We start from the raw sequence: 20,962 nt of genomic DNA, 5'->3' as shown, positions 1-20,962 counted from the left end.
GCACTTGCCTATGTATATGACATTTCACATTCCTTCGGTTCTAGGACTGTTTACTCTATTTCACATGTTCCTCTCATTTCCCAGCCCCCTCCTCTCTGTAGGTTAAGCTTGTGAGTGGGGCAAGGGGTGGGGGGAAAAAACCTTTGGACCCCCTCTTGCCTCTTCTCATTATTTTTGTCATCCCCCTCCCCGGATGGAGAAAATCATTTGAACTTTTCTGCAAAGCCATGGAGCCAGATTGACTGACTTGAGAACTTTTGTGGAATTGTTGATGTCCACTTAGAGCTGATAGCAATAAAAACACCCAAATCTTCCTTTTTCTTTTCAGGCATGGAGGAGCTGGCTAGAGAGAGCATCAGCTTGCTAGCAAAGCCATCCCAGGAGTCTGAGATCCCCCAGCTCTCCTCATCTGGTGCTATCTTCATCTTGCTCAAATCTGCCCTTGGAGCAGGACTCCTGAATTTCCCCTGGGCCTTCAACAAAGCTGGTGGACTGGCCCCAGCGATCTCCGTGGAACTAGTAAGTGCCAACGGAAAGCTCTCCAGATCTCTTGTGGATTGAACCATCTGAGATCTCTGTGTAGGTTGGATACCTGTGATCTCTTGTGGATTGAACCATCTGAGATTGCTTCTAGATTGTACCTGAGATCTCTTGTAGATTGGAGCACCTGAGGTCTCTTGTAGAGTGGATGCCTGAGATCTCTTGTGGATTGAACCACCTGAGATTTCTTGTGGATTATATACCTGAGATCTCTTGTAGATTGGAGCACCTGAGGTCTCTTGTAGAGTGGATGCCTGAGATCTCTTGTGGATTGAACCATCTGAGATTGCTTCTAGATTGTATACCTGAGATCTCTTGTAGATTGGAGCACCTGAGGTCTCTTGTGGAGTGGATACCTGTGATCTCTTGTGGATTGAACCACCTGAGATCGCTTGTATATTGTATACCTGAGATCTCTTGTGGATTATATACCTGAGATCTCTTGTAGATTGGAGCACCTGAGGTCTCTTGTAGAGTGGATGCCTGAGATCTCTTGTGGATTGAACCACCTGTGATTGCTTGTATATTGTATACCTGAGATCTCTTGTGGATTGGAGCACCTGAGGTCTCTTGTGGATTGTATACCTGAGATCTCTTGTGGATCAGATCCTTGAGATCTCATGCGGATTGGACTACCCTAAGATTTCTTGTAGACTGGGCTACCTTGTCCTCGTAGAATAAATAGTGATAAATTTCAGGTCATTCAGTCCAAACTGTTGATTTGGAAGCAAGTTCCTCATGTGTTTAATAACCTATGAACCAAAGACTAGAGAGGCCCCTCGACAGAAATGCAGCTACATGTAGTCCTTGACTTACAAGCATTTGTTTAGTGACCATTCAAAGTCACTGGCTTTGGCATTGAAGAAAAAGTGACTTGCAGTCGGTCCTCACTCTTATGACTGTTGCAGCAACTGCAAAGTCACGTAGATCAAAATTTGGGTCCTTGGCAACCAGCAAGTGTTTACAATGGTTGTCGTCTTCTGGGATGATGCGGGCAACATGTAGAACCTTCCCATTTGTCTTCTGATGAGGGAAGTCAGTGGGGGAAGCCAGTTCTGCTTAACAACCCTGTGATTCACTTAACAGCTGCAGAGCAGTTAAGTCGTTAACGACCGCTTGGCTTTGCCATGGAAATTTTGATCCTAAGTGTGATTGTACTATCAGTTGAGGGTTACCTGTATCTGCCTGGCAATGCTTCGTTCTGACTTGGCATCTTTCTCTTCCTACAGCCCAGCTGTGCATAAAAAGCTATTTTATGCCATTTGAAAAACATGTTCAACTGAGCTATCCCATTCAGTGTGGAGAAGGGACATTGAAAAAGCCTGCTGGCACTTCATTTAAGGATGAATAATTAAAATTAATGGTGCATTATTTATATTTGTGTGCTGTTCTGTTCCTTCCCTGTCCCCTGCATATCCCATAAAACACAGTGTTATGGTCTGTTCTTTATTTAACCACAACATTGACTTTAACAATCATACAAGAAAGGTTAGGTTCAAGGAGGAAAAATATATAATTTAGTGGAATTTGGAGTGGATCTCTCTTAAAATAATCTACATTTCAAACCACTTTGAGGTTGCTTGATGTCCTTGGGCAATGTGATTTTCAGTAGGTATAAGGTGGCCCAAACCTTTACACTACAAAAGGAACAATTCTGGAGATTGTGAAAATATGTCCAAAGCTGCATTGGTCCAAAATCCACAGCTGGTGGGTAGCTTTATTGCCGTGGCACGACAAAACCGCGCTCCACTAAAGCGCGCTCGATTAAACCACGTCGCTGACGTCATCAGCAGGGCGACAACAGCGACTGCGGAGAAAAAAGGGCGCTTTAAATAGCGCTTTGAAAGCAAGCCGATTCAAGTTAAGGTAAGGGTTAGGTTTAGGGTTAGGGTTAGGGTTAGGTTAAGGGTTAGGATTAGGTTTAGGGTTAGGTTAAGGGTTAGGTTTAGGGTTAGGTTTAGGATTAGGTTTAGGGGAGTTAGGTTTAGGTTTAGGGGTTAATTTTAGCTTTAGCGTTTACAGCGTGCTTTTTTCGTCGCGCTGTGATGACGTCAGCTACGCGGTTTTGTCGAGCGCGCTTTAGTCGAACGCGGTTTTGTGGTGGAACCCTTTATTGCAACCAGCAATGTAACATAATAATGTAACCTAATAACATGTTCAGTTTTTTCCATTTCTCCATTTGAATTTCTCATCAGGCGAGGTCTGTCTGTCTTTCTGTCTCTCTCTCTCTCTCTCTCTCTCTCTCTCTTTCTTTCTTTCTCTCTTTCTTTCTATCTCACTCTTTATCTCTCTCTCTCTCTTCCTCCCACTCTCTGTCTCTCTCTCTCTCTCTCTCTCTCTTTCTCTCTCTGTCTGTCTTTCTCTCTTTATCTCTGTCTCTCTTTCTCTTTCTGTCTCTCTCTGTCTCTCTTTTTCTCTTTCTCCCTCTGTCTCTCTTTCTCTCTTTTTCTCTTTCTCCCTCTGCCTCTCTTTCTCTCTTTCTCTGTCTCTCCTCTCTGTCTCTCTCTATGTGTGTCTCTGTGTGTCTGTCTATCTGTCTGTCTGTCAGTCTCTCTGTCTCTCTGTCTCTCTCTTTCTTTCTCTCTTTGTCTGTCTGTCTGCCTGTCTCTCTGTGTGTCTGTGTGTCTGTCTGTCTGTCTGTCTGTCTGTCTCTCTCTCTCTCTCTCTCTCTCTCTCACACACACACACACACACACACACATAGAACACCACCAGCAGGCAAGTCAAAAATAAGTCCTGAGATGTATACGTCCATATAAACACCCTGAGAAAGTTATACATGTGTCCAAATTCTCCACATTTTAAAGAATATGGTCCTTTTGTGTCCAACTCCACACTACTTAGTTGCATCAAGAACACAAAATGGCTTGTCTTGTGTTATAGTAAAGGCTAATATATTTACAGTTGCATTGATCCATGAAAATTTAAGCCTTAACACATTTTATTTATTTTTCTATAAAGTTGTAAAGAAATCATATATTTGAACTTCAAACAGGATTGGGTTTCTTTTGGTGAAAAGCTGTTTTGTAATATTCAGCCAATGCCAAAGCTCTGAAGCTGGCTACGTTCTGATGGACACTTTTTTCTGAGAGCTCGCTTGGTAAGAAGCAAGAATCAACCTTCTCAAACATCTAAAGAAGAGCCAACCTTCTCAAATATCTAAAGAAACGCCAACCTTCTCAAACATCTAAAGAAGAGCCAACCTTCTCAAACATCTAAAGAAGAGCCAACCTTCTTAAATATCTAAAAACAACCAACCTTTTCAAACAGAAGAAGAACCAACCTTCTCAAACATCAAAAGAAGAACCAACCTTCTCAAACATCTAAAGAAGAACCAACCTTCTCAAACATCTAAAGAACAAATCTTCTCAAACATCTAAAGAAGAACCAACTTTCTCATACATATAAATAAATCTTCAGCAGCAGTTCTCTCAATTTGATCTCTCTTAAGGATGAAGACTTGGTGTGCATCACATACCTAGACTGGACTAAGGGCATTTGTGATCTGCTGTTTTGTGGGGAACCTGGTCATTGACTTAATCTGTTGAGTGAACCAAGCCATCATGTTAATGTAGATGATTTGGGTATAACGTAGAATGTATATGTGGACAATATGTTGGGCTAACCTGGGTTTAACATGTTGTGTGAACTTGGTGTAATGTATCAAGTGGATGGGCCAATGGTAAGAGGTCCACCATGTGCCTTCCATAGAAATGCAAGTAGTGGCTACCCAAGGTAATTCTTAGAGACACTCCTTAGACTTCAGAACCATGGACAGGGACACATTTCATTGACTTGTTTTCAGTTGACTCCTACAGTACTTTTCTTTCTTTCTTTTTTTTTTATAATTATTTTTATTTTTTATTACATAGACAACAATGGGAAAGGGAGAGGATGGAGAGAAAAAAAAAGGGGGGGGGAAACCCATCTTCACATACAATATGTCATTTAATCACAGTACTTTTCTTCAGTGTCTTCTTCTCTTGTCTCTCCTGGCAGGGATCTTTGATATTCCTCATTAGCGGCTTAGTAATCTTGGGTTATGCTGCTTCCATCAGCACCCAGACAACCTACCAAGGTGTGGTGAGAGAAATCTGTGGGTCAGCTGTGGGCAAGCTTTGCGAAGTCTGCTTCATCTTGAACCTCTTCATGATCTCCGTGGCCTTCCTCAGAGTTATGGGAGACCAACTAGAAAAATGTGAGACCTGGATTCCCTTGGACCTTGCTAACTCAGCTTTGGTACTCAGAAGTCTTTTTTGGCTGGGTGAGATGGTGGGAATGGTAGAGGAGGTGACTTCATTTTTTTCACCTTATTTTCTAAGAATTCCTCCGGGCCTTACATAGGACACAGAGATTGTCCATGAAAAAAAAAAGCTGAGGTCCAGGAATGGTGTCCTGCAGGTCTCCAGATTCTTAGCAGATAAAAAATTGCATGAAAAAACAAAATGAATCAAGTCAGTGGGGACTTGAAACCTCATTGGGCATGCCAGTTACTCCATGTACCCATTTTAGAATGGAGAACAAATTCTGGTAGATCAAATTGAACTCTACTGTCCTGAATCTAATCCTTCTATGAAGCTCGGAGGAATTGCATCAGGAGAAACCAAGCACCTTGGGATATATGCTTTAAATCAGGGGTGTCCAACCTTGGCAAATTTAAGACTTGTGACTTCACCTCCCAGAATTCCCCAACCACCATGGCTGGCTGGGGAATTCTGGTGTCAGGCCTGGAAGCCATCTTTTGCATTGAGCCTTCAGGCCAGCCACACTTAATGCTTTGGGAAAATGGGAGGGGGGATTGTATGGAGTATGGGAGATATATAGTCATAATAACATTCCTTTCTCAGAGAGTCAAGAACACCTTGCCCCACACCTGGAGTGGTGTGACTGGGAGGCATCTTCAGTTGGTACAGGGAATTCCCAAGCCAGCCATGGTGGTTGGGGAATTCTGGGAGGTGAATTCTGGGGAGGGAGGGAGGGAGGGAGGGAGGGAGGGGAGGAAAATAGCAATAGCACTTAGACTTATATACCATTTCTCAGTGTTTACAGCCCTCTCTAAGCGCTTTACAGAGTCAGCCTATTTCCCCCAACAATCTGGGTCCTCATTTTACCCACCTCGGAAGGGTGGAAGGCTGAGTCAACCTTGAGCCGGTGAGATTTGAACTGCCAAACTGCAGCTAGCAGTCAGTTGAAGTAGCCTGCAGTACTGCACTCTAACCACTGCACCACCTTGGCTCTGTTTCGTTGGAAAATACCCTTTTCATGGTCTGTTGTAACTTGGAACGATTGCTAAATGGTTGGTCAAAACCCGAGGACTGCCTGTAGGTTAAACTAAACAGAGTAGAAGAAGACCAACGGATAAATTGGTCCGATTCAAAAGCCTTCGGATACATTCCTGCCCTCTACTAACTGTGCCCTTTCCTAACTCCTTCCCAGTATGTGACTCTTTCTCCATCAACAAAACCCAGAATGGAGACACTTTTCGCCAGCCGTGGTTTATCGACCAACGTTTCACCTTGTCCACCTTGTGCCTCCTGGTTATTTTCCCACTCTCCATCCCAAGACAAATTGGTTTCCAAAAATATACAAGGTAAGGAAGAGTTCAAAGGGCCCAGTTTTGGAACTGGGGTAGGCCAGGGATGAAGTCTAGCCCCAACTTGGAACAGATTTATATCCTCAGGTGTTGTGGCCTGTCGGCTGCCAGCCCCACTGATAGCCGAATCAGAGGAGGAGGAGGCATGGGAGTGAGGGTCAGCATCAGGGCAACCTGAGAGCTCCGTGGGGGAAGAGGGAATGGAGGTGGCAGAGAGAGAGAGACAGAGAGAGAGACAGAGAGAGAGACAGAGAGAGAGAGACAGAGAGAGAGAGAGAGACAGAGAGACAGAGACAGAGAGACAGAGACAGAGACAGAGACAGAGAGACAGAGACAGAGATGGAGCCCTGGCCCGTCCGTCAGACGTCAGATGGAGAGTAAACAGCCCACAGGTCTGGAGATGGCTGATGAGGAAAAGGAGGAACAGCTGGGTCCAGTGCTTGACGTGTGGATGTGCAGAAGGCAGAGGAGAGGAGAGCAGTGGAAATCTATGGGCCGATCCTTGGGACGGAAGAGCCACCACTGCTAGTGAAGTTCCACTAGCTCTGGGGATAAAAGGCAGGGGGCGGAGATGAATAGATGTGGCAGAGGAGAGGAGAGCAGTGGAAATCTATGGGCCGGTCCTTGGGACAGAAGAGCCATCGCTGCTAGTGAAGTTCCACTCTAGCTCTGGGGATAAAAGGCAGGGGGTGGAGATGAATAGAAGTGGCAGAGAAGAGGAGAGCAGTGGAAATCTATGGGCCGGTCCTTGGGACAGAAGAGCCATCGCTGCTAGTGAAGTTCCACTCTAGCTCTGGGGATAAAAGGCAGGGGGTGGAGATGAATAGAAGTGGCAGAGAAGAGGAGAGCAGTGGAAATCTATGGGCCGGTCCTTGGGACAGAAGAGCCACCGTTGCTAGTGAAGCTCCACTCTAGCTCTGGGGATAAAAGGCAGGGGGTGGAGATGAATAGAAGTGGCAGAGAAGAGGAGAGCAGTGGAAATCTATGGGCCGGTCCTTGGGACAGAAGAGCCACCTTTCCTAGTGAAGTTCCACTCTAGCTCTGGGGATCAAAGGCAGGGGGTGGAGATGAATAGATGTGACAGACAACTATTCATCTCCCAGCTGGATGGACTTGTTAGCCTGCGATAAGAGAGAAACTCCTAATTAAAGGAATCTTTGAGTTCACTTCAGAGGGGTGGTCATGTTTGGGGAAACGGTCAGAACTCTGGGTATGTTTTGGAGGAAGTGAAACAGAATATGGGTTTTACCCTGGTTTGACAGAATAAGGTGCAAAACAAGAAGGCAGAATATAGAAGAATAGGGTTGGAAGGGACCTTGGAGATCTTCTAGTCCAACCCCTTGCTGAAGATCTTATACCTTTCCAGACAAATGGTTGCCAAGTCTTTTCTCGAAAACTTCCTGTGATGGAGCACCCACCACTTCCTGCATTCAATGACTTCATTTTATGATAGTTTTGCTGAACATCTAGTTTTTGGCATAGTTTTGCCCATAGAGTTTGCTTAATGACCACGACCTTTGCCCAGCGAGTGCAGCAGTGGCAGCTTTACAACTGTGGTGTTTGCTTAATGACTGCTGCAAAAAACACAACGTCGGACTCGTCACATGAGTATTTTACGACCGTCAAAGCTTACTACCTTAATGGGCAGGCTCCATTATAGTCATATAACAGAATAACAGAGTTGGAAGGTCCCTTGTAGGTCATCTAGTCCAACCCTCATCCCAAGCAGGAGACTCTACTCCATTTCTGACAAAGGGAAGTCCAGTCTCTTCTTGAAAGCCTTCAGTGATGAAGCTCCCATTCCTCCTTATTTCCAGGTTGAATCTCTCCTTGATCAGTTTCCATCCATTATTCCTTGTCTGGCCTTCAGGTGCCTTGGAAAACAGGTTGACCACCTCCTCTCTGTGGCAAATACTGGAACACTGCTATCATGTCTCCCCTGATCCTTCTCTTCACTAGACTAGCCATGCCCAGGTCCTGCAACAGTTCATCACATGTTCATTACATGTTTTAATCTCCAGGCCTTTGATCATCTGAGATAGATTCAGATTAACAAAATTGGAAGGGACCTTCTAGGTCATCTAGTCTAACCCCCTGCCCAAGCAGGAGACCCTACACCATTTTTGACAAATGGCAGTCCAATCTCTTCTTGAAAGCCTCCAGTGATGAAGCTCCCATAACTTCTGAAGGCAACTTCAGTTCCATGGGTTGATTGTTCTCACTGTCAGAAAATTCCTCCTTATTTCCAGGTTGAATTTCTCCCTGGTCAGTTTCCATCCATTGTTCCTTGTCTGGTCAATAGTTTGACCCCCTCCTCTCTGTGGCAGCTCCTCAAAGGTCTCCTAGTCCAACCTCCTGTTCAGGCAGGAGCCCTTTACCATTTCAGAAAGATAGTTGTCCAGTGGCTTCTTTAAAACCTCCAGTGATGGAGGACACACAACTTCTGGAGGCCAGGCGTTCCACTGTTAACTGTTCTCATCATTAGGAAGTTTCTCCTCAGTTCTAGGTTGGTCCTCTTGAGGATTTCCTGCAGAATCTTTTGCCTCTGTCCAATTTTGCTCTTTTCTGCATATCTTTCCCAGTATCCTTGGTACTTTAGCCGCCTGCTACCTAATGCTGGTCATTGTGCTGAAATATTATCTCCAAACCGATCATGCTGTGAAGCAGGAGCATCTCCATCCTGCTAGGTAAGTATGTGTCAAGAGTTTGTTGCAGCAATCAAATCCAGAAAGCACACACAGGTAACTGATCCAGCAGGATTCATTAACTTCTCTTTACACACAATATAATACATAAATAAATATACAATTTCAACAGGTGGTTCTTCCAACGAGGTAGAGATTGTAAGTAGTTTCAGTTCAGCAGACTAGATTTTGTTTTAGTTCCTTTTGCACAGACTGGCAGTTTTAGTACAGAACAGTTGGACTAAGCCACGCCCAGGCTCCTCGCTGTTTCCAGCAAATACTGTTTCAGTTCCTAAACAGCCCTCATTGGCTGATTTAGTTGCGATGCCTATTCATTGGCTGACCTTGTTGCTATGCCCTATTCCAGTCATGAATATTCTGACAGTATGGTTATAGACCCCATTAACTGTACTTGAATTAGTCATAAATCATCGTGGGATTATGTGAGGATACTCTTGAGAAGGTGCTGCTGAAAATCCTGTCTAGTGCTTCTCATTTGCCCTAGGGGACAAACCAGCCCATAGGTGAGGGGTGTTGAACACAAGAGTGTCAAACCACATCACGGCCCAAACCCGGGCCGTGGGACCATCCTGGAAAATGTAAGGGGCCAGTCTGTGTCGCTTCGGCCCAATCTACCCAATGCCAGCAGTTTGGGGAGTAGCATGTTGGCCACGCCCACCCAGTCAGCCATGTCCACTGTGTGGCATCAGGCTGGCCATGCCCACCCACTCGGCCATACCCACCCAGTTGGCCATGCCCACCTTCCCCTCCTTCCAAGGTCAACCACAGCCCTGATGCGGCCCTCAATGAAATGTAGTTTGCCACCCCTGCCATATGTGCAAAGGGATGCCATGGTCTCCTTCAGGGTGATTGCAGTATTAGGCAGTATTATACTTATCAATCATAATGATTTCTTCCCTGTGAGCAACCTGGATAAAATGCCCAGATGTGTTGATCACAGATACCGCAGGTTTTTTTTCTTCTTCTTCTTAATGTGGCAAAAACCCCATGAAGTCAATGGTGTGCCAAAGAAAATAGATTTATTCTCTCACCACCCGACGCTTCTTTTCTGTTCTTCTAAATAAAATCTGCCTGACCAACTTAGGTAAGAATAATCGAGTTGGGACCTTGTAGGTCATCTAGTCCAACCCCCTTTGCCCAAGCAGGAGACCCTACACCATTTCTGACAGATGGCAAGGCAAGATGATGGGAAGGGGGGCCCTAATGTTATTTTATTTACCTATATTTTTATTAAATGCCTACGCTGCCCTTGTCACCATTAAGCCTCTCTAAGTGACAACGTATGCATTGAAAAAATAAATATTAACATTAAAATGAACAAAGATAGCTAAGGAAGAAGCCAATCTACAATGGGGGAGGAGGTGCATTCTTTAAAAATCTTTCAGGGCATTTTCCTACCTAGATAGCAAATAGAGTGTGATTTATTTGGCTGTTTCCATGCAGACCAATGGCGGCACCTTCATAATGTACATTCTTCTTTTGTTTTTTCAATCTCACAGCTCTTGGGCCTCCATGTTCAGCGTTGTTCCAACCATCTGTTTCGGATTTCAGGTAACAAAGTGAATATTTCCTTTTTTTTTTAAGGGGTGAAGGAGATATGGGGGCTGACTTTGCCCATCCTTGTTGCAAATGGAGAACTTCAATGTATAGGTGTCTCTGAGAATGCAATAACGTAGATGTAGGTGTCACCTTTTTACTATCAGGAGAAAAAGAGTAATGTTGTCATTGATTTCCCCATTCCTCGTTTACGTCAAAATCAGGAAATTAAGAAGCCTTGAGATATGAGCTATGCATTTCTATACAGGTGATCTTTGAGTTACAACCAGAGATGCTATTCAGCTGGTTTGAACCAGTTCAATCTAGGTTATGTATAATTATTACTCCTGTTACTAGTATATGTATTAACATTGTGTCTTGTTCTCTTTGTTTTCCTTTTGTCAAGGATTTACCCTGACAACACACTGTATTCACAATGTTTATGGATTAAAAAAATAAAACATTAAAAAAGGGATAGGTAAAAGGGACGGTGGGAATGGGTAGGGGCAGCTCTATGGATATGAAGCGAGGAAGAGGTGGAGGCAGTGAGTGCTAGGTAGGAGGGGTGCTGAGTGCCATGCTTTGTATTCAGGATCTCTTTGCCTTCCAGTGTCACGAAGCCTGTGTGGCCATCTACTGCAGCCTGAGGGATAAGAGGCTGTCCCACTGGGTGGTGGTCTCTGTGGTGTCCATGCTCTTCTGCTTATTGATATACTCCCTGACAGGTATCTTCCTCTTAATGTTCTCCATCAGAGACCTTTCGCATCTGGTACCCTTCCGAGGTGCCAATGAAGGAGAATATTGGTAGCTCAAGGCTGAAGTGAGGGGATGCCCTCTGAGTTGTCTGGCAGACCTTTCATGATCCAGCTAGGCAACATCATCCGTGCTAGAAGGGAATGGAGTCTGTGGAGAGGAGGAGGAGGAGGAGGAGGAGAGGGAGAAGGACTTTGGGGTCCTTGGTGGTCTCTGAGCTTGGTAGTTTTCTTGCAGACGTTTCATTACCCAACTAGGTAACATTATCAGTACTAGAAGGGAGTGGGGTTTGTGTAGTGAAGGAGGAGGAGAAGGGGGAGGGGGAGGAGGAGGAGGAGAACTGTGGGATCCTTGGTGCTCTCTGAGCTTGGTAGTTTCCTTGCAGACATTTCATTACCCAACTAGGTAACATTATCTGTACTAGAAGAGAGTGAGGTTTGTGTAGTGAAGGAGGAGGAGAAGGGGGGGAGGAGGAGGAGGAGGAGGAGGAGGAGGAGGAGGAGGAGGAGGAGGAGGAGAATTGTGAGGTCTTTGGTGCTCTCTGAGCTTGGTTGTTTTCTTGCAGATGTTTCATTACCCAACTAGGTAACATAATCAGTGCTCGTGATGCCTACACTGATGATGTTACCTAGTTTGCGCAATGAAATGTCTGCAAGAAAACAACTAAGTTCAGAAGGCACCAAGAACCTTCAGAAGGATTGGATTCCAACTCCACTCCATTCTAGCCAACTTCTCACCACGTAACCTGCGCATCGTAGCACTTGAAATCTGACAAATGGATATTGGGATATATTTGATTCTAGATGTGAAATCGCTCAGTTGCTGGAATTCTTACAAGCCTCTCAAGAAATTTCACTAAAAGCGACTTGGCAAGAATCATTGGTGGGCAAAGGATTCTTTTGGGTTTAGAAATGTAAGAGTTTGGTGCAGTTTCTTTCACCCAAATAAATAAACTAAAGTGGAGTTTCTAGTGGTCTTTGAGCTTGGTAGTTTGCTTGAAGATACTTCATTGTCCAACTAGTTAACATTTTCAGTGTGTTTGTGTGTGTGTGTGTGTGTGTTTGTGTGATTGATTGATTGATTTGCTGCCCATTTATTTATAGTAGCTTACCTTGCCAATTTGATTAATCAGTTCCTTGATTAATCTGTTCTGACCTAGGCAACCCCAGCAGCATAAAGCCAATTCCTAGTCCCGATAAACCCCTTTTATTTAATTTACAGTGAATTCCCCTCCAGCAAAGTCCCGGCTCACAGTCTTTCAAGATAGTTCACAATTACCGCCCTTTATCCGGCTTGGAGAGTAGCCAGGCCGATATCTTTCAATTGCCGAAATACTTGGCAAGAATGCGGGAATGAACTAATTGCCTCTTGAAAACTCCACTCCCCTTTTGCTCCTCTTTTATTCCCTATTGGAGGGGTCATTCACGTCCACCTGTGGCCTTACTCCCAAGTCGACCCTTGTTCTTTAGCTGTTCCCTTCGTCTGGCAACTCTGCACATGCCCATACTGGGAACAGGCTCCAGCTGTTCTTCTGCCCCACTGATCTCCGACTCCAAAGGTAGCTGATAACTGTCAGACAGCCCTGGCCCCATCTCTGCCTCCGACACAGAGCCCTCATCAGAGCCTTCCCCAGCCTCTAGTACTGGCCCATGTTCCTCCCCAACTTCCTCCCTGTCCGAATCTGCTGCCAGCTCCTCTGGCTGCTGGCAGGCCACAACATAATCAGAGAAGCATTGAGGAGGAAATCCCTACCAAAAGTAGAGAGTAAGCTATTATATATAAATGGGCAGAAGACCAGAGACGTATCTGCACTGGAAATCTTTCTGAAACGATGATCCATCAAATCACAGATTTTCTAGTTACAACCTCATGATTTATTTCCTGCAAGGTTTGTACGGCTACTTAACATTTGGAGCGGATGTAGCATCTGATATCCTCATGTCCTACCCTGGAAATGATGTGATGGTTATTGTAGCCCGGCTGTTGTTTGGCATCTCCATTATCACCATCTACCCCATTGTCCTTTTTCTAGGAAGGTGAGAAGCAAAAATAACAGTTTCCAGGACTGTCGGAGGTGTTAAGTCTGTTTCAGAAAAAACGCAACATTTTGATGTTTGCACAAAACTGGGTCACCACACACACTTTCTCCTGTGTGTCTTTTTATTAATCGAAGAGAATCAGCAAAAGAATCGAGTTGTTCTCAAGATCTTGAGAGATAGTAGGCCATTCCTGGACAACTGGGATGTAAAGGTTGTCCCACCCCACAGAAGGAGGGGGGTATGGGAAGAGTTCCAGAAGGGACCCTCCCTAGCAGTGGTGGGGTTCAAATTTTTTTACTACTAGTTCTGTGGACATGGCTTGGTGGGTGTGGCTTGGTGGGCATGGCAGGGAAGGATATTGCAATATCTCCCTTCCCTTCCCACTCCAGGGGAAGGATACTGTAAAATCCCCATTCCCTTCCCATTCCAGGGGAAGGATACTGCAACATTCCTATTCCCTTCCCACTCTAGGGGAAGGATACTGCAAAATCTCCATTCCCTCCTCACTCCGGGGGAAGGATATTGCAAAATCCCCATTCCCTTCCCACTCCAGGGGAAGGATACTGCAAAATCTCCATTCCCTCACCACTTCAGGGGATGGATACTGCAAAATCTCTATTCCCTGCCCACTCCAGGGGAAGGATATTGCAAAATCTCCATTCCCTGCCCACTCAGGGGAAGGATACTGCAAAATCTCCATTCCCTGCCCACTCCAGGGGAAGGATACTGCAAAATCTCCATTCCTTCCCCATTCCAGGGGAAGGATACTGCAAAATCTCCATTCCCTTCCCACTCCGGGAGAAGGATACTGCAAAATCCCCATTCCTTCCCCACACCTGGGGGAAGGTTACAGCAAAATCTCCATTCCCTGCCCACTCCAGGGGAAGGATACTGCAAAATCTCAATTCCTTCCCCACTCCAGGGGAAGGATACTGCAAAATCTCCATTCCCTTCCCACTCCGGGAGAAGGATACTGCAAAATCCCCATTCCTTCCCCACACCTGGGGGAAGGTTACAGCAAAATCTCCATTCCCTGCCCACTCCAGGGGAAGGATACTGCAAAATCTCCATTCCTTCCCCACTCCAGGGGAAGGATACTGCAAAATCTCCATTCCCTTCCCACTCCGGGAGAAGGATACTGCAAAATCCCCATTCCTTCCCCACACCTGGGGGAAGGTTACAGCAAAATCTCCATTCCCTGCCCACTCCAGGGGAAGGATACTGCAAAATCCCCATTCCTTCCCCACACGTGGGGGAAGGTTATGGCAAAATCTTCATTCCCTGCCCACTCCAGGGGAAGGATACTGCAAAATCCCCATTCCCTCTCGATCAGCTAGGACTCGGGAGGCAGAGAATAGATAGGGGCGGGCCAGTCAGAATATTTACTTTGTATTTACCGGTTCCCCGAACTACTCAAAATTTCTGCTACCGGTTCTCCAGAACTGGTCAGAACCTGCTGAATACCACTTCTGCTCCCTAGTCTTTTTGAGAGTATAAAGAGAGGGGGAGATAAACACTTTCAATCTTGCAAGACTTGTTAATGTAACCTGACAATGAAGCTGGAGATGATATTCACAGTTGTGTTTCTTGTCTTCAACGACCAACAGTTACTCCTTTAAAGACCACTCCGTGGCTGATAATATTAACTTTTCCGGGTTTCGAGGAATCAGAGGAAGTCAAAGCTTATATGGGAAAGTATTTGGAGCAGGCCTGTCCATCCTTGGTAGTTCAACTTGTGGACTTCAACTCCCAGAATTCTCCAGCCAGAATCTGTGGAAGTTAAAGCTTATTTGGGGAAGTATTTAGAGCAGAAGTATCCAACCTTGGTGATTTTGACTTGTGGATTTCAACTCCCAGAATTCCCCAGCCAGCATGAAATTCTGGGAGTTGAGGTCCACAGGTCTTAAAGTGGCCAAAGTTGGACACCCCTGATCTAGACAGATAAATGGATTAATGTTTAAGACATCACCAGATTCTTGAGCCATTAGAGAAACGCACCAATATCTCTGTTAGGTCCGTCCTCCAAGATGCGTGCCTCGGCTCCAAGCAGAGCTGCATCCAGAGGGAGACCAGCGAGAAATGTATGCGAATTTTGCTGACCACCGCCTGGGTGGTAGTCACCCTCATCATTGCCCTGTGTGTACCCGACATCAGTGAGGTGGTCAGCGTCATTGGAGGCATTGGTGCCTTCTTCATCTTCATTTTCCCAGGTAGGTAAATGTCCCTTTTCTCTCCTAGGAATCAGAAAAGAGTTTGACTGCCAAGGTGGGTGGGGGTGAGGGTGGTAGCAGCAGCTGGTCAGGATGGGAAAACTTGCCTGATGGCTTCTTTTGTAAAAAAAACAAAACAGTCTGCTGATTTCCATAGAATCATAGAATCCTGGGACTCAAAGGGACCTTGGAGGTCATCTAGTCCAAACGCCCCCCCCCCGCTCAAGGCAGAAGTCCTTATATCATCCTGGACAAATGGTTGTCCAATTGTTTGTTTGTTTGTTTGTTTGTTTGTTTGTTTGTTTGTTTCATTCATTCATTCATTCATTCATTCATTCATTCATAATAATGTATTATGTTTTATCAATAGGAATAAAATACAAAACAGAAAAAAGTACAGATCCAACAGTAACAACAAAAAAGAAAAAAAAATGTGTGCATAAAACGTGGGGAAATGACCCAAACATATAACATTAAACATATTTTTAAAAAATCCACTCTGGCTGTATGTTGAAAAAAAAACCTGTGATAAATTATCCTTCCTTTACATAATGGGTCTATAAATAGTTACAAACTTTCTCATTTAAAAGGAAAAATATATTGTATAAACAAATATTTCAGATAAAGAGGTCCCTGTCTAATAATCCAATTGACCCAACATTTGATCTATCCATCCGTCTGTCTGTCCATCTGTCCATCCGTATCTATCTATCTATCTATCTATCTATCTATCTATCTATCTATCTATCTATCTATCTATCTATCTATCTCTAGCTCCATCTATCATCCACCCACCCATCCACCCACCCACCCTTCTGTTTGTCTGTCTGTCTGTCTGACTATCTATCTTCACCTATCTATCTTCATCTATCATCTATCTATCTATCTATCTATCATCTATCTATCTATCTATCTATCTATCTATCTATCTATCTATCTATCTATCTATCTATCTATCTATCTATCATCTCCACCCACTCATTCATTCATCCATCCATCCATCCATCCATCCATCCATCCATCCATCCATCCATCCATCCATTCATCCACTTAGACTTATATACCACTTTATAGTGCTTTTACAGCCCTCTCTAAGTGGTTTACAGAGTCAGTCTATTGGTCCCCAACAATCTGGGTCCTCATTTTACTCACCGCGGAAGTATGAAAGGCTGAGTCAACCTTGAGCCAGAGAGAATTGATCTCATGGCAGTGAGCAGAGTTAGCCTGCAATACTGCATTCGAATAGAAAGGAAGGAAGATAACAATAGCACTTAGACTTATATACCGCTTCACAGTGCTTTACAGCCCTCTCTAAGCGGTTTACAGTATTGCCCCCAACAATCTGGGTCCTCATTTTACCAACCTCGGAAGGCTGAGTCAACCTTGAGCTAGTGAGAATCGAACTTCTGGCAGTGGGCAGAATTAGTCTGCAGTACTGCATTCTAACCCCTGCATCACCAAGGAAAGAAAGGAAGGAAGGAAGGAAGGAAGGACAACAATAGCAATAGCAATAACACTTATATACCGCTTCACAGTGCTTTTACAGCCCTCTCTAAGTGGTTTACAGAGTCAGCCTATTTTCCCCAACAATCTGGGTCCTCCTTTTACCAACCTCAGAGGATGGAGGCTGCGTCAACCTTGAACCGGTGAAGATTGAACTGCTGCCAGTGGGCAGAATTAGCCTGCAATACTACATTCTAACCACTGTGCCACCACTGATCTTTAAGCAATTGTTCATGTTGAATGTTTTCTATTTTACCTCAGGGCTGTGTTTGGTGTTTGCCATGGAGACGGAGTCCTTCAGGCCAAGAACCAAGTACGTTTAGCACCCCCAACCCTCCCAATCAATTTTTTTTCTGCACAACGGACATTTTAGTCGCTTTGGATTAGTGGCTGCTTCCATCCATCTAATTTAGGCCATCAAATAGATTGAAGCCAACCCGCATTACTGCAAAGCAGCTCCCTCAATGTGCGACCCCGTGCAAAACAGCTTCACGATTCTTCCTGCTGCTTTTTTTACAGGCGCAAAGGCTGAGCTCCTTTGCAAAGCTTCGGCTGGGAAGAATCTCGAAGCCGAGAAAGACGTGATCACAGCAGCTGGCAACGTTTTGTACAGACGTAAGAGAGGGTTGTCATTCCCCCATTTTGCCCCAGGGACTTGTTGGGCAAAGCAGCAACCCATTTTAATAGGGAATTTTTTTTAAAAAAATTGTTAGATAAACGTCCTGTCATCGTTCCCGAGGAATGAACTCGGGGAAGTCAGGTTCAAGAGATCCTTTATTGCAGGGGTGTCAAACTTGATTTCATTGAGGGCTACACCAGGGTTGTGTTTGACCTCAGGGGGCCATGGGCCGTGGTCAGGATAGGCCTGGCCAGCTCAATGTCACTCATCAAGGCTCCGTTTTCTGCCACAATGGCCTCCTGCAGTCCTCTGCCAGTGAAAATGGAGCCTGGGTGGGTCACGTGCGGCCTCCCCGAGCTCCATTTTCATTGGCAGAGGGATGCAGGAGGCCGTTGCGGCTGAAAACAGAGCCCAAGCGGGCTGCATGTGGCCCTCCTGAGCTCTGATTTTGCTAGGAAAAGGCATCATGGGCCGGTCCTTCGCTGTTTGCAGGGCAGGTCCATGGGCTCAATCTAAACACCCCGCAGGCCAGATCCGCCCCCCCCCCGGGCCTTGAGTTTGACACCCCTGCTTTATTGAGTACATCATATTGCCACTTATAAAGGTGAAGCCTGCTCTAAATTATTCCCGCGCTTAGGGATAGTTAAAAGAATGAGATCTCCCCATCCCCCCCCCTTGTCTCTCAGGCCACATGGGCCAATAAGTCCAGCTGTAGGTTCTTGCTCAACTTCAACAGTTGTCCATTGACATGACCTTGGTTCTCACGCAGGCTGGTAGATGTTACGGCTAGCTGGCCGAGGCACCACATTCCCAAGTTCTCCCCATGCTCTCCCTCATCCCTCTTGATTGGGAATCCAGAAACAAAGCAGAAGTAAGGATGGCTTCAGCTGAGGTCCTTTTCCAGGTTGACACGTCCGGGTATTTCTATAAAAGCTGGATCTCTTCATCCAGGTTTTATAGAAGATGTGTGTTCTGACCCAGCTCCCCAAACACAACAAACCCTGTGAAGTGAACTCAAAGATTCCTTTATTAGAAGCGCCAGCAGCCCCGGCAAAAAGTTTCTCTCTCACTACAGGCTAACAAGTCCATCTGGCTGGAAGATGAATAGTTGTCTGCAACAACTATTCCTCTCTGCCCCCTGTCTTTTATCCCCAGAGCTAAGGTGGGGCTTCAGTAGCATTGGTGGCTCTTCCTTCCCAAGGACCGGCCCATAGGTTTCCACTGCTCTCCTCTCCTCTGCCTTTTATGCATCCATGCGTCAGGCACTGGACCCAGCTGTTCCTCCTCTTCCTCATCAGCCACCTTCAGACTGGAGGGTGTTGACTCTTCATCTGAGGGCTGATGGACAGCCCAGGCTCCACCTCTCTCTCTCTCTCTCTCTCTCTCTCTGTTTCTCTCTCTCTCTCTCTCTGTCACTCTCTCTGTCTCTCTCTGTCTCCCTGTCTCTCTCTCTGTCTCTCTCTGTCTCCCTGTCTCTCTGTCTCTCTCTCTGTCTCTCTCTCTGTGTCTGTCTCTCTCTGTCACTCTCTCTGTCGCTCTGTCTGTCTCTGCCTCTCCCTCTCTCTCCCTCCCCCCTCCCTCCCTCCCCCCTCTGTCTGTCTGTCTGTCTCTCTGTCTCTCTCTGTGTCTCTCTCTCCCTCCCTCTCCCTCCCTCCCTCCCCCCTCTCTCTCCTCCATTCCCTCTTCCCCCTCGGAGTTCCCAGGTTGCCTTGATGCTGACCCTGACTGCCACGCCTCCTCCTCCTTCTCCTCTGATTCAGCTGCTGGAGAGGCCAGAGGCCGCCAGTCCACCACAACATGTGCAACATGGCCTCTTTTCCCCACTTCCTTGCAGGTCCTGCCTAATTGTCTGGGGAATCATCACCATCCTTTGTGGCGCTTTCATCTTTGGGCAAAGCACAGCATCTGCCATCATGGTCCTATTGCACAAACTCTAGCCAAAGTCATCAGCCGAGGTGATGTTGCCTCCAAGGGACACTCTTCTTCTTCACAGCTGGACCAGTTGAGGCCATGCTCCGTGTCACTGACTGATGCGGTAAAACCTCAATCATGCAGACTTAATTTTAGCAGCTTTGGAAGGCAAAGCATTCCAAAGAATTTCAGCACCGGAAGTTAACAAACCGAACATTTTCCGCATTGCAAATAATCCAGACAATTGATGCTATTTCCTTTGCCTCGCGATGCAGTGATTCACACTGTAAAATTCACATCCGCTGCAGTATTAGATACAATAGTGCAATGGTGCACAATGACATCATGGAAAAGACGTAGTAGTGACCGAACCCTCTTCCTTAAATGGCCCGTTAAACTGAGATTTTACTACACTATAATTTAACTCCCACTCACATTTTATCTACCTGGTATTGTTAATAAAAGTGACGTGTTAGTCATGTCTCTTGTTGGCTGGAACTGTTTTCAAACATTCTTGTGGATAGTTAACAGGGGTGTTGGGCAGATTTTATTGCACATTGCATATAGTCTTCAACTAATGGCAATTTGTTTAAGAATGGTTTCAATTCATAACAGTTTCCTAAAAAGAAAGGACCAAATTCAAACTTATGACTGTTGCCCTACCTCTGAACATGATTTGGATTCTTGGCAGCTCATATTTATGACGGATTGCAGCATCCAGAAATCATATGAATGGGTGTCTATGGAGATTCTGAGTCATCCAGATCATGGTGGTCCCCAAGGTGCTTTTTCAGGAAGAAACTGGACTTTCTGGTTTTTCTTTGAAGACATTTTGTTTCTCATCCAAGAAGCTTCTTCAGCTCTGACTGGATGGTGGGGAATGGAAGGATTTATATTCCTGGCAGCAGTGACGTGCAGTGAGGTTTATGGCTGGTGAGGCAGCAATTTTTTTAGACCTATGGACTTCAACTTCCAAAATTCCACAGCCAGGCATGCTCAGTTCCGATTTAAAGCAACAGCATTTGTTTTTCTCCTTTGCTAAGTAAGTTTCCTTCTTTCTTTTTGTTTTTCTTCTCCCTTCCCCTCCTTCCTCTCTCTCTCCCTCCCTCCCCCCTCTCTCAAACACACACACACACACACACAAAGTTGCACCAGGAGGATGAAGTTTGAATTCCTCCCCCTCCCTCCGACCCACACGTACCTTTTCCAGCTGTTTCAGAGAGGATTTCAACTCTGCTCTTGCCTGTTATCATGAAAAGAAAAAAAATGTAAAAGGAAAAAGGCAAGAGCTGAGGTCAGGCTGGGCTAGTTGCTGCCAGAGTCACCGTGGATGACTCTGCTTAACTGTTTAAAAAAGCCTCTAAAAAAGCGCCCTCTACAGGAGGAGGCAGGAGAACCATGTGCCTCATCTACGTCAAGAATTTTTCGGCTTTTAACCCTTGCTTAACTCTGCTTGAGTGATCATAGAAAGACAGACTAGATGAGGCACGTCGTTCTCCTGCCGCCTCCTGTAGAGGGCGCTTTTTTAGAGGCTTTTTTAAAACAGTTAAGCA

General features: G+C 45.5%; 1 protein-coding gene across 1 annotated transcript; it reads left to right on the top strand.

The window, feature by feature from the left end:
* The first annotated feature begins 330 nt into the window (after positions 1–330).
* SLC38A8 (solute carrier family 38 member 8) lies at positions 331–19,790 on the top strand. Its single transcript, XM_087728862.1, has 10 exons — positions 331–519; positions 4,540–4,738; positions 5,977–6,130; positions 8,716–8,820; positions 10,338–10,389; positions 10,985–11,099; positions 13,016–13,163; positions 15,180–15,376; positions 17,141–17,192; positions 19,333–19,790. The coding sequence occupies exons 1-10, from the start codon at positions 331–333 to the stop codon at positions 19,433–19,435; spliced, it is 1,314 nt and encodes a 437-aa protein (XP_087584988.1). The 3' UTR covers positions 19,436–19,790.
* The last annotated feature ends 1,172 nt before the right edge of the window (positions 19,791–20,962 follow it).

The sequence above is a fragment of the Thamnophis sirtalis genome, unplaced genomic scaffold (genome assembly GCF_051295495.1).
Source record: "Thamnophis sirtalis isolate CommonGarterSnake01/CBP01778 unplaced genomic scaffold, rThaSir2_p1.2 scaffold_14, whole genome shotgun sequence".
In the NCBI taxonomy this organism is placed as follows: Eukaryota; Metazoa; Chordata; class Lepidosauria; order Squamata; family Natricidae; genus Thamnophis; species Thamnophis sirtalis.
Note: the sequence above shows the minus strand (reverse complement) of the source record. Positions and strands in the feature narration are given on the sequence as shown.

Bases quoted from the DNA above. Each gene is read 5' to 3' on its own strand.
- SLC38A8 (XM_087728862.1), top strand. From the start codon at position 331: ATGGAGGAGCTGGCTAGAGAGAGCATCAGCTTGCTAGCAAAGCCATCC. The intron at 520-4,539 runs GTAAGTGCCAAC...CTCTCCTGGCAG, and splicing joins CAGCGATCTCCGTGGAACTA to GGATCTTTGATATTCCTCAT. The intron at 17,193-19,332 runs GTACGTTTAGCA...ACTTCCTTGCAG, and splicing joins TCCTTCAGGCCAAGAACCAA to GTCCTGCCTAATTGTCTGGG.